The sequence below is a fragment of the Protopterus annectens genome, chromosome 12.part0 (genome assembly GCF_019279795.1).
Source record: "Protopterus annectens isolate FY-2018-M chromosome 12.part0, PAN1.0, whole genome shotgun sequence".
NCBI lineage: Eukaryota > Metazoa > Chordata > Ceratodontiformes > Protopteridae > Protopterus > Protopterus annectens.
In genome coordinates this window covers 1,577,795,656-1,577,808,391 of record NC_056746.1, presented here as the reverse complement: position 1 = coordinate 1,577,808,391, position 12,736 = coordinate 1,577,795,656, and the positions used below count along the sequence as shown (strand labels likewise).

The 12,736-nt window shown below is 37.7% G+C and overlaps 1 protein-coding gene across 1 annotated transcript; it reads left to right on the top strand.

Annotated features, from left to right (window-relative positions):
• Positions 1-2,785: 2,785 nt before the first annotated feature.
• On the top strand, positions 2,786-12,203 carry LOC122816311 (proton channel OTOP2-like; the record flags this gene model as incomplete). Its single annotated transcript, XM_044089044.1, has 2 exons — positions 2,786-3,750; positions 12,036-12,203. Coding segments are annotated over 2 exons (1,133 nt in total), but the record flags the coding sequence as incomplete, so codon positions are not given.
• Between the last annotated feature and the right edge of the window lie 533 nt (positions 12,204-12,736).

The following is a 12,736-nucleotide window of genomic DNA, read 5'->3' as shown; positions in this document are numbered from 1 at the left end:
TTAGAGAATGGTGGTACCCCTACAAAATGATGGCACTATCACTTATCCAGAGACGTATAGACTTATTAGTCTTACCGATATTATCTGTAAAGTAATGAAGCATATTATAATGGAAGATATAAATAATGATACTGTCAAATAAACCTGTGGACTTCTTTGATAGGGTAACTGAAGCATTTGACAACAGTCAATCAATGCACATGCTGTCAACCCTGAATTGGCACTATCCTATATACTGGTATCATAAGCAAGCCCATCCACTTAAATATCAACCCAAATTCACCTGCTAAAATGCCAATTGGCTCCCAGGAAGGACCTATATAGTGATGGCTGGTGGCATGCTTTCTCCCAAAATGCTTGTCACCAGTGGCATTCTACACAGTTCTGGGCTGGGTCATTCCTCTTTGGCTTATACGTCTCTGATATCCAGTCAACATCAAAACTCTCTGGCTGGCTAACTGTGCTGATGACTGTTAATATGGTGTTATCAGAAACTGTCTAATGCCCATATCCTGTAGGAAGGTTTAAGCCATACTATTTCCAGGTGTCAAGACCATGACATAAAACTCAGTGGAAAAACACACTGTACTGTATTACCTAGGAAACAAAACCACCTCTGTATCTACCATTTGATAATACTTTCTTATAGTATATACCATTAACTGAGACTTAGGAGAATCGATGAATATAGAGCTCTGTTTTGACCACCATGTATCAACTATCATTAGGAAATCCTTCTACATAGCACAACTAATTATTAAAGGTACATCCTCCAGATCCAAAGAAGTCACTGTCTCTCTCTATTCCTGCCTACTCATGACTAAATATAATGCCCCCTACAGTGAGTATCTAACCAAATGTATTGTTCAAACTGAAAAGTCCCAATGTTTACTAACAAAGGAAATCTGTGGTATACCCACCATAAGTTACTTGGAGTAACTCAAAGGTCTATCACTCTTCTCCTTCTCCTACAGATTCCTGCATGAGCATTTGTGCTTGGCCTTCAAGGCTATGAAGGGCCCTATCATGTCTGACCTTTTGCATGCATGAATTACTAAGAATACCACAAACATTCACTGAAAGGCCCTAAGTCTGCAGCATAATATGAGCAGAACTTTTAGCAGGATAGATTTTTTCCCAAAGGATCCCTTACCTATAGAATAAGCTCCTACTCCATGTCAAAGTAGTTACCCAATTCTCTTTAAAACAAATGTTGACAAGTGGATGATGATGCAAAAGTTCATCCTTAGCCTGTTCTCTCAGGTCTTGACTGACAAAGATAACAAATAAAGTAATATGCAGTTGCTAAGCTGTCAGTGATCTACTGGATCAATTGCCTAACTGAAGAAAGAGAAGATAAGGGGGTTATACAGATTGCCTTTGGTAATGGCAAGTGATTAAAGATTGAATTGCTAGGAAGATGGAGTATACCTGGCAGAGAAACCATGGAACAGTTTCAATCTTTAATCAAAATGTGCTGTCATTTTTACCATCAGAATTCGCTTTACTCCTAGATTTATTGTTTTTCTTCTTACGTTTAGACATGTATAGTAATAAATGATTTATTAAATACATGATGTAAACCTACTAAAAGACTTTGTTGTAACTACATGGGATCTAGTATTTCAAATCCTACTATTCAAAAAATAAGAAATTGTTCTTCCTTCTGACTGTCTGCCATGATTTTTAAAGTTTGCTTAATTACTTCTAATATTCAGAGGCTGAATCATCGGAATGTTCAGACTTTTATTATACTAATGACTAATATTGAATGGATAATGTCTTAAAACTCAGTTTTCCCTGTGAAGAAATGCAACATCTAGCTCTCCTTTGATTGATATTACATACTCAGAGGGTTGATGGGAGCTATTATTACAAATGTTTTCTGAGTCCCATTAACATATTACCACAAGATTTTCAAAACACCAATAGTGGTAAAACGTATTGGGCCATTTCAAGTATTTGGTCAGAGAGTATTTTTATTCTCAGACTGTAAACTGCTGAAAGAAATGTGTACTGCAATAATTTCACAACCCTTAATCACAAGAATAGTACAAAGAGGTTCATCATAAAAGAATACCCGGATGACATGTAGATTACCCATAAGCGTGCAGCTGTCATGTTCACATGCGAAAAAATAGTGCAAATTATTAAGTTTTGTGTTGTTTTTTTTGTTTCAAGTGGAAATACTGCACAACACCCTATATGGATAGTTCATTTTATTGTCACAATTATAAAACTGGGTATAATTTACAGTATTGAAAGACTTTCAAGACCATTAAGGGAAGCAGTTTCTGCCAAATGCTTAAGACATTCATTAAAAAGATAAGTGTTATGCAGAGTTTATATTTTAGAAATAATGTACAAATAATCTGTTTTGTCAAACACACAGAAATTCTAACTGAAATAAGTACAGAACCAAGTGACATTGCCAGTATATACTACAATTGTGGTTCTCATTAGAATGACAAACAAATTGAAGAAGTTCATAATTGTGTTCACTCGATTTAAACGTAAATCAGTGCAACACCACACTTTCTGCAGTTATTAAACACAGTCCTTACATACAATGTACTCTAATGTGAAGTTTTAGAAACGTTATAGTCTATCGATATGAGACTTATATAGAGGCACAGCACTCACGTGCTTTAAATATTTTTCCCAAAATATAACCAAGAGACAGAGGCAAGTCAAAAGTGGGTATCAATAAAGCTAATAGCACCTAATCTGCCCTGACACATTACATGCGCTTTTTTACCTGCATAATGTTTATTAAAATGATTAGCTCATAATGAAGAACTAACGCTTTTATGTTTTGGAATTACAGCAGGAGGCTCTAACAGTAAATGTGAGTGCACCACAGACATCTGCAAAACCTTCCAGAATGCCTACTTCTACCTCTATCCCTTCAACATTGAGTATAGCCTTTTTGCATCTTGCATGTCCTACGTGATGTGGAAGAATGTTGGGCGAGTAATTCATGTTCATGGACATCATGCCAAGCTGAAGTTCAATATGCATGGAATTGTGGGTGGGCCCATCTTAGGCCTAGTAGTAGCAATCACTGGATTGGCTATCTTCATTGTCTATGAAGTAGAAGTGAGCACTGAAGATTTAAAAAAAAATGCCCTTATGATGTACTATGTCTTCAACATTATTAGCCTCATTCTGATGTCCATGGGATCCTTGGGTGGTTCTATAATTTACAGATTTGATAAGCGGTGTGTAGACTCTCACAAAAATCCATCAAGAACCTTGGATGTTGCACTGCTTTTAGGAGCAGCACTTGGACAATACACCATTTCCTATTATTCAATTGTTGCTATAGCAGGCACTGAACACAAAGACGTCATTGCTATCCTTAATCTCTTCTATGCATTACTGGTAATCATCCAACACTCTCTGCAAAATGTCTTCTTGATTGAAGGACTACAGAAAGAGCCATATGAAGAAGAAAACAGCCATGGAAGAAATATACAAATACCCCAAGAATCGCAGGGGGACACTGTCAACATCATCTATACTAATAATGATGCTTTTTCTTCTTTCGTAAATGAAAATATCACAGACCCAGGCTCTGCTAAGAGACATGATGAGGCAAGTAATTGCATGGTTAATGGACATGATATAATACCTCCAGACATCCAGATTGCTACTGCAACTGCAATCTCATTACAGCCATCTCAACTGAGCTTGAAGAGAAGATTGTTAAAAGAGATTTCAGTTTTCCTTCTCCTCTGTAATGTCATTGTAAGTTCCATTGCATCAAATTTTAATGTTAATTGTAATGATATTAATGAATGTACTTTGTGCTTGAAAACTAATAGTCATTGCAGGATATGGCACTCCTCAGACTACACATAGCCATTATTATGGCCTTAAATTTGATGTTAACTGTTGTCTCTGAGCTGAGTACAGTATAGTTTAACATAATTTACTCTTTGGAACAGTGTAGTTAGCCATATACTTTAAGAGCCATAATCTCTACATGTTTCTTCAAAGACTTGTCTGTCCAACAGAAGTATGTCTGAGCAATGTGGTGTTCTACGGAACATTAGAAAAGATAACTGGAGTGTAATGTACTTGAACACTAATGATAGCAGGATTGTGCAAATTATTCTAGAAGTGTTCCAGTTACATTTAGCAATACAAACTGAATGGGGAGATAAATAATGTCTTTTACTATGGTGGAAAAATAATTGTCACTGATTTAAGCAGAACGAGTAGAAAGCACAATGTATTTAACATGGGAAAAATATAACATGCATCTATTAACATTCAATCAGTATGCTAACAGAAAAGTAATATAAGATGGAAGAAACAGCAGCTATGGATATTATAGAAGATGCCATGACTGAAACTCATAAAGAGCTGACATGTTAGAATTGTCTCTACAAGCATTTTTACTGTCTATGTTTCAGAAGTTCTGTGTCAGTGGGCCAAAGAGTGAGTGTTACCAGAGTTCTTACTGCATTGTGATTAGTCCCAGATATTGCAGGATAATCAGCAGATAACCAGTAAAATGCCAGTAGTACTGGCTGGAATATAAAAAAAATGGTCTTTGAATGGCAGTGAAGTCTGCCTGGCCCAGATATTGGCAAGGAAGTTAACATACTGCGATAGTATTTGAGAAAAGATATGGGTTGGAGATAACAAGAAAGATGATGGTGCAGACAAAAGAAGGGAGATGGAACAGAGGTTCTACATGTGAGATGGAAGCATGGTTTAAGAGTTTGTGAGGTAGGGGTGTGAGGAACATACTGGAGGCCAGGGGCACTAATCATTGTGCTGGTGGAGCTCAACCACCTAGTGAGACAGCTATCATAAGGAGAAAGTGCATACTAGGACAAAGATGATAAAGTGGTAGAGCAGGAATTAGGGCAGGCTGAAAAGAGGGACAGGACCCAGGAAATTATAAGGAGAGGTGCTAAACTGGAAAGAGCAAAGAGAAGGTAAAATTAGTAATGGAATTAGAAAGTGAGAATGAGGCAACGGTAAAGAAGTGAAGACAGGCGTCAGATAAAGCCAAGGCAGAGGAAAGGATAAGGGAGTAAATGTGGAACAAACAAGGACTACAGAAGATGTAATAACAGAAATAACAGAAATGTTATCTTCACAAATACGTAGACTAGGAACTAGAATGAAGGGAGAAGAAACAGAACATGAGTGCAGGAGCTACTGGAGGGGATGTAAGCAGCAGCAAATTAAAGCCAGAAAGGAGGAACAAAGGCAGAACCAAAGACAGCATGTACTAGAGAATCTACCACCTTAGGAAGAAGCCTCTGGACTAGCTTGAGAAAGGGAAACAGGCAGAAACAATATACAGAAACAATTGGAAGGTCTACAGCTAAAAGCCTAGCAGAATGAATTGCAAGTTCTGGGAACCCAGAACAGGAAAGAACCATCACAGGTAGGCAGGCAGTAGGAAGGATCAGGTGATCTAGCAAAATGACAGTGTTAATTGAGCTGGCTGCTTTATCACTAGATGGATTAGGTAGATCAGGAGGGTGGAAATCAAAGTCTACTGGCAGTTAAAATGGCATTGGGTTTGACAGTGGATAGCAGTCACCCAGGACTTACAAGGATGGACGATAGGCAGGGACCAGCCACACACAGAGGCCACTGTAGGTAGTGATCTGGCAGGGAGGAATTTCTAAGAACTGATCACCAGGACCAAGGAGTTAGCAAAAATGTGTAGGGAAGTGGGGAGCTCAGTATCATTGCAAAAAATCCCGACAGTCACCAAGGTCAACAGAGTTGAGAAGGACATAACAGAGGAATTAATTTGTTGGCAGCAGTTGTGGGCCAGAGATAATAGGGAGGATCTAGAGAGGGGTATGTAGAAGAGAGAGAAGCAGCGTGCTATGGTTAGGCCTCACCTAAGCCTGGAGGGGGGGGGGGGCAAAGTAAAGGCTGGGTTGGATAACTATATGAAAAGAACAGCACTTTTAAACTTACCTGCGTGTGTAGAGAGGAGTAAAGTAGCAAGCAAAGTGAATGCAAGGTGGTAAGGACAATGGTAGCAAGAGGACAGAAATTAGCCAGAAAGCCTCATGGATGAAAAGTCAAGTTAAATAACATCAGAAGCTTAAGAAAGAATTTAGAGCATATGCAGGCACAGACTGGAGTAGAATAAGCTGGCATTGCAGCAACAACTGAAACTTTGTCAAAAGAAAACAAACATGGAACATGGCTACTTCTGGGTTTAGGGTCCTCAGGAAAGATAGGCAGGATGGAAAACAGCATTTATTATACAAGAGGTAAACTGTGAGGTGCTTGAAGAAACATACAAAAAGAAGGAACTACCACCAAAGAAGGGGATGAAGAAAAAACTGCACAAATAAGAGATTTCTCAATTAAGGGTACATTGAGAAGAATAGCTGGTGGAAGCTGAAGGTATCGCTAAAAAACATTAGCACATGATGAGGATGATCTAAGGAAACTAACAAACACATCACTGAAAGTAAGAGAATATTATAATAATGGCAAAGTTTAACATCCTCATAGTAGAACCCACAACATCAGGATCAGGGAAGGAAAGAGGAATTACTTTGTGACACTTAAGGAACAGAAGGGATTCACACATCTTAGCTGGGAAATAAAATACAGTGCACAGAAGAGGGAATGGGCATGTGTTGCAAGGCCCAAAGAATGGTCACTTAGTGTCAGAACTTTGCCAATTTTAACAGACTTTTTTAGTCCCTGTTAGCCATTGTAGATTTTTAAGCTAATTTTGTATTTGGTTTGTAGCAATTATCACTATTACAATTTTTCCTGTATCCTGCTATTTTTTTCAGCTGATATAGTTCAACCTGTGTTCCTTTGTGGATTTGATGCTACCAGCTCCCAGTAAATCATTTTGGACACTGTTTTTTAATGCTCACTACAGTTTTAATTTTGGTTGTAACTGTTTGTTTAGATAAGAACTACTTAACTTTTTTTTCACATCAACATGCACTCTGTTTTGCTGCTTTCCTTAACTTTATTCATATTTGTCATTTTAGCAGTGTATGAATAATTAGTATTGACTGGTTATTTAGTCCACAGTTTTAATGTGCCTTGTGCTCCTTTCTTATTTTATTGTGGAAAAAGAAACATTATATTTACTTATTAAATGTAAGGTCTTTGTAGTTTATTTCTTTCATGTCTTTCCACTTTCAACTTATTTAACCCTGATTAAGCCTTTCTGTGGTTTAGTCCATCTGATTTTGTGTCTTTTCCTTAATGTAATCCTCTTTGAAATTAATGTTTCATTAAATTATCCCCTACAGCAGCTACTATTATTTCTATTCTAGTACTAGAATTACTTATCACACATCTCTTAACATTTTTGTTTCTTTTCAGTTAATTTTCTCGGTGCTTAAGCTGTAGATTGATACACTTCCATATTTTCTGTTGCTGCTCTGTATATTTTTAAATCTCATAGATTACTTTTTCTGCTTACTGTCTCCTAAACACTGTTACTTCTGTTAGGTCATTGGTACAAAGGAATTCTTGTGCATCCTAATTAATTTTAGACTGGTTATGGCCTTGTTTTTTACTTTTGTACCAGTTCATTACCTAGTACCAAAGGTAAAGTTCATCTCTGAGCCAAAAAGCACCAGCAGCTTACTCTTTCGTTGTTCTTGCTACAAGCTATGTAATACTGAACAGTCTTCTTTTCTACCAGTTTTGACTGGGATAACTTTCTATGCAGGAGTACGCAACCTCTTTACTCATCTTATTCCAAGATACCAGCTTAGTTGTTTATCTCATGAGTCCTTCTCATTCATCTCTGTTTCGTGTATCTAGCACTTTTTCTTCCATCTTACAGCCTCCTTTTCCTCCATATCTTTTATTGTGGTTTGCTCACTTTTAATCACCTTTCTCCTTTTCTCCTTCCCTTACTGGAATTCAGTCAGACTAGCCAATATGCCTTATTTCTGCTCTAAATTTCTATGACTGCACTAAATGTGTTACTTACCACACTCAGCTATCTTCCCATTTACCTCACACTGTCTGACTGCTCCTCTTTTCCAACTCTCTAGGTGTCTGCATATTTTCTGCAGACACTGGGATGGTCAGTGGAGGTGAGCTGCTGTGGATGCTCCAGGGCACATCCATGTGGTGGTCTTTAGACCCTTTGGCTACGGACTATGGAGAAGTACCCCAGACAAGCTCATTCTTCTCTCCTTCATGTAGTACCCAGGCTTCTACTTTCTTAGGCATGGCAGAGACCATCCTCCTGTGGCCCGTTTTTAGTCACTATGCACCAAACCGAGGTCCATCCCAAATAAGGCAGGTATGATTTCTAAACATGTCACTCTAAGGAACAAACTGCAGGTTTCAATTTACCTAACATTCTCCCAGTTGCACAAGGACTTTCCTTCAAGTGTTGATTGACAAGTTCATTAAATCAGTTGCTTTAGCACCAAAACCTTGCTGTTCTTGGTGATGTTAATATCTGGTTCAGTAATAAGCTGGTGGCTCTCTCAGAGGAAGTAAGTTAAATTGTGAAATGATTTAGGATTGCTCAGGTTATTTCCTCTGCAGTCCACACCTTCAGACACATTCTAGACTTCATGTTCCTGTTGTATGTGAAGATCTCTGATATGGTGGTGAGGTCAGTCTTATAGTCCTGATTACTTTTTTGTCTGCTTCAGCTGGAAGGAACAGTACCATATTCTCCTTGGTCTTACACTGAGGGCATGTCTTACTACTAATTATGTTTGATCTTTTCTCTTCCAAGCCCCTTCAGTTCCTTCCTAAGGATGGTGCTGCTACTTTTAGAAGAACAAAACAAGGCTTTATCTTCAGCTGTTAATATGTTAGCCCAGCGGCTGTGTATGCTTCATTTTGTTAAAAGAGAGAGAGCTTTGGTTCAGCTTAGACATCCAGAAGAGTTTTTTATCAGTGGTAATGTAAAGAACAGTTATTGTACCAAAGACTTTTCAATAACCATGCTGAGAATTTACAGAGCAAAGAAACTGAGTTTATGTGATGGAATATATGGCTGTATATTAAGTTTTTGAATATTTTTATTATTGGACATAAATTGACACAGTAGTGTTGTGGTGAGGACACTAACATTAAATGACTGAATGTGTCAGGGGCTGTACCTAATATCAATGAGATACAACTATATAAGCTGGGGGTGAGTCGCTATGCTCTGCTGCCATTCTAGGGAACATAAGATGCAGTTGACTCAATGTACCACTTAATTTTTGGTCCATTTTTTAACTGATTTTGAACTTTTTTTGGTTCCATTTGGCTAAAGTAGAATGTGGACTCATTTCTGCTAAAAATATTTCTGTGATGAAGAGTAGATATTACCCTGCGTGGTGATGGCTGATAGAGTGACCATATGATTTTGTGATTTTAGATTACAATTAGTGAGGTTGCTGTGAACAAATAAAGAATTCTGACATGGTTAATCAGTAATGTGGCTGATTAAATGCCAAATACATTTCTCATATAGTATGGCTAGGGCATTGAGAGCTATTTATCTGAGCTAACTGAGTGTTACTTACAGTGGATATAAAACGTGTACACACCCCTGTTAAAATGCCAGGTTTTTGTGATATAAAAAAATGAGACCACTATAAATCATTTCAAAAATGTTCCCACCTTTAATGTGACCTATAACCTGTACAATTCAATTGAAAAACAAACAAATCTGTTAGGGGAAAAAATATAAAAAATCAAAAATGTACAATAAACTAGTTGCATAAGTGTGCACACCCTTAAACCAATACTTTACTGAAGCACCTTTTGATTTAATTACAGCATTCAGTCTTTTTGGGTAGGAGTCTATCAGCATGGAACATCTTGACTTGGCAATATTTGTCCACTCTTCCTGGCAAAAGCGCTCCAAATCTGTCAGATTGTGAGGGCCTGTCTTGTACACAGCCCTCTTCAGGTCACCCCACAGATTTTCTATTGGATTTAGGTCTGGGCTTTGGCTGTGCCATTCCAAAACTTTAATTTTCTTCTGGTGAAGCCATTCTTTTGTTGATATGGATGCATGCTTGGGGGTCATTTTTGTGTTGAAAGGTGAAATTCCTTTTCATCTTCAGCTTTCTAGCAGACACCTGAAGGTTTTGGGCCAAAAATGACTGGTATTGGGAACTGTTCATAATTCCCTCCACCTTGACTAAAGATCAAGTTTGAGCTGAAGAAAAGCAACCCCAAAGCATGATACTGCCATCACCATGCTTTACTGTGGGGATGGTGTTCTTTTGGTGATGCAAAGTGTTGTTTTTGTGGCAAACATACCTTTTGGAATTGTGGCCAAAAAGTTCAACCTTCGTCTCATCAGACCATAACACATTTCCCACATGCTTTTGGGAGATGATGTATTGTTTTGCAAATTTTAGCCAGGCCTGGATGTTTTTCTGTGTAAGAAAAGTCTTCCGTCTGGCAACCCTATCCCATCTGAAGAATACGGGAGATTGTTGTCATATGTACTACACAACCAGTACTTGCCAGAAATTCCTGCATCTACTTCAGTGTTGCTGTATGTCTCTTGGCAGCCTCCCTGACCAGTTTTCTTCTGGTCTTTTCATCAGTTTTGGAGGGAAGTCCAGTTCTTTGCAACATCACTGTTGTCCCATATTTTCTTCACTTTTTCATGATCGTCTTCACTGTGTTTCATGGAATATCCAATGTTGTGGAAATTTTTTGTACCCTTCTCCTGACTGATACCTTTCAACAATGATGCTTTGTAAGCTCTCTGTGAACCATGGCTTTTGCTGTAGCAGGCAGCTGAGTAAATATCAGGAAAATCCTACTAGGACAGCTGAACTTTATTTGGGGTTATTTTATTGATGGCAGGTGTGTACCTGAGAAGACTGAATGCTGTATTTAAATCAAAAAGTGCTTCAACAAAGTAATATTAGTTTAAGGGTGTGCACACTTATGCAACCAGCTTATTGTATGTTTTTTTATTTTTTTATATTTTTCCCCTAACAGATTTGTTTATTTTTCAATTGAATTGTACAGGTTATAGGTCACATTAAAGGTGGAAAAAGTTCAGAAATGATTTATTGTGGTCTCATTTTTTATATCAGAAAAAAATGGCATTTTAACAGGGGTGTGTACACTTTTTATATCCACTGTAGATATGTTGCGTTTGCTGAACTGTTTGGTATTCTGCATTTTTCTTGGTTTTAGCCACGTATGATGAAGATTAGTTTCAGCTGAGTTATTCTTCTGTTTTACAGACTTGGCCTCTTTGCCTAATTTGGCATATGATGGCTGAGATTGTCCACAGGCATATGTGTTAGTTGAAATGCCTGCACATTAAAAGGAAAAAAGTGAATTATTTTGTGTTGATAGCTGGGCTAGAAAGTAAGACAGAAAAATGTTAAGATTTGCATCTGCAGTTGAGTGACCAGCCAATCCAGTCAATAGCCTGCAACATAATATGTAGGTTTGAACCTTACTTTCAGATACTGGATGCCCTGCTACAATCTGAGAAGGATCCAAAGGTAAAATAAAAAAACAAGGATCATTCCAAAACCATCCATAGTAGCTTGAATTCATATAGTCATATAAGTCTCCAACAGAAGGCAATAAAAAGGTAAGCTTACAAATTATAGCTGAAAGTCAGGGTTCTCTGACTGAGGCACAGTCAGCATGCCAAACTAGAGTACAGGGCAAAGTGGTTTATCAGCAATTTAACCCTATGTGGTAATGGCTAGGTTTTCGCAGCTGAATTTAGAATGGTAGTAAGAATCCTTGCAGGCAGTAACAGTCAAGGTTATTTTTATAGAGTATATGTGTTTTGACAAGAAGCTATTATACAGTTTTTGCCAGATGGACAGAAACAGGTAAAGTTACTATATATGAGAAGTATATCCAAACCGCTCATATAGTCAGTAATGTAGTTAGCCTGCTGAAAAGAGACTACAAGTTGCAAAGCACAGGCAAGAAGTTCCTCAGTAGATACAGAAACAATCCTCCTGCCTTTAAAACAGGAATCATAGTGTGATTATAACATTTCTCTCATGCAAGCTTTAATTCTAATTATCTTTGTAACTTTCTTGTTTGTGCAGTTCTGGATCATGCCAGCATTTGGTGCTCGACCTCAGTTTGATCACAAACTGGAAATGGACTTCTACAAGACCATTTGGGTCACCATTGTCAACATCGGCCTTCCATTTGGGATCTTCTACCGCATGCACTCTGTGGCCAGTCTGTTTGAAATCTACATCACTTCTTAAGAACTTATCCATACAGGACCATGTGACACACAGTGTCGTGACTTTCTTCATTACTAAATAATGTGTTTTTTAAAAAAAGAGAGAGAGACACATCACTGCCTTTCCTATAACTAATCAATAATAACAGGGTGTGCATGAAACTTAAGAATCCATGTGTCAGACATAAAGGTATAAACCACCTGCAACTGATTTGACTCCCAAACAAAAGCATTCAATACATTAAACTTACAGTTAACGAAGGCATGACAAAAAATGTTCAATTTGCTGTTTTGTAAATCACAGTTATTTCTCATTCTCGTTTACTTATGGGAAAATATTCCTCTTGTCAAGTCTATATCCCCCTGCTAGAAGGTCTTGAAAACTTTGAAATCTCAGGTTGCAAGTGATGTCTCCATCAGCTGACTAAACCATTTTATGCTGCTTTTAAGACACTAAACTAAGCCAACTGAGGTGGTAAGCAAAAATTACCACTGAAGAAATTGTTATATATTGAGCACAAATGATAAATTGTCTCTCATGGTTTTTAATATTTC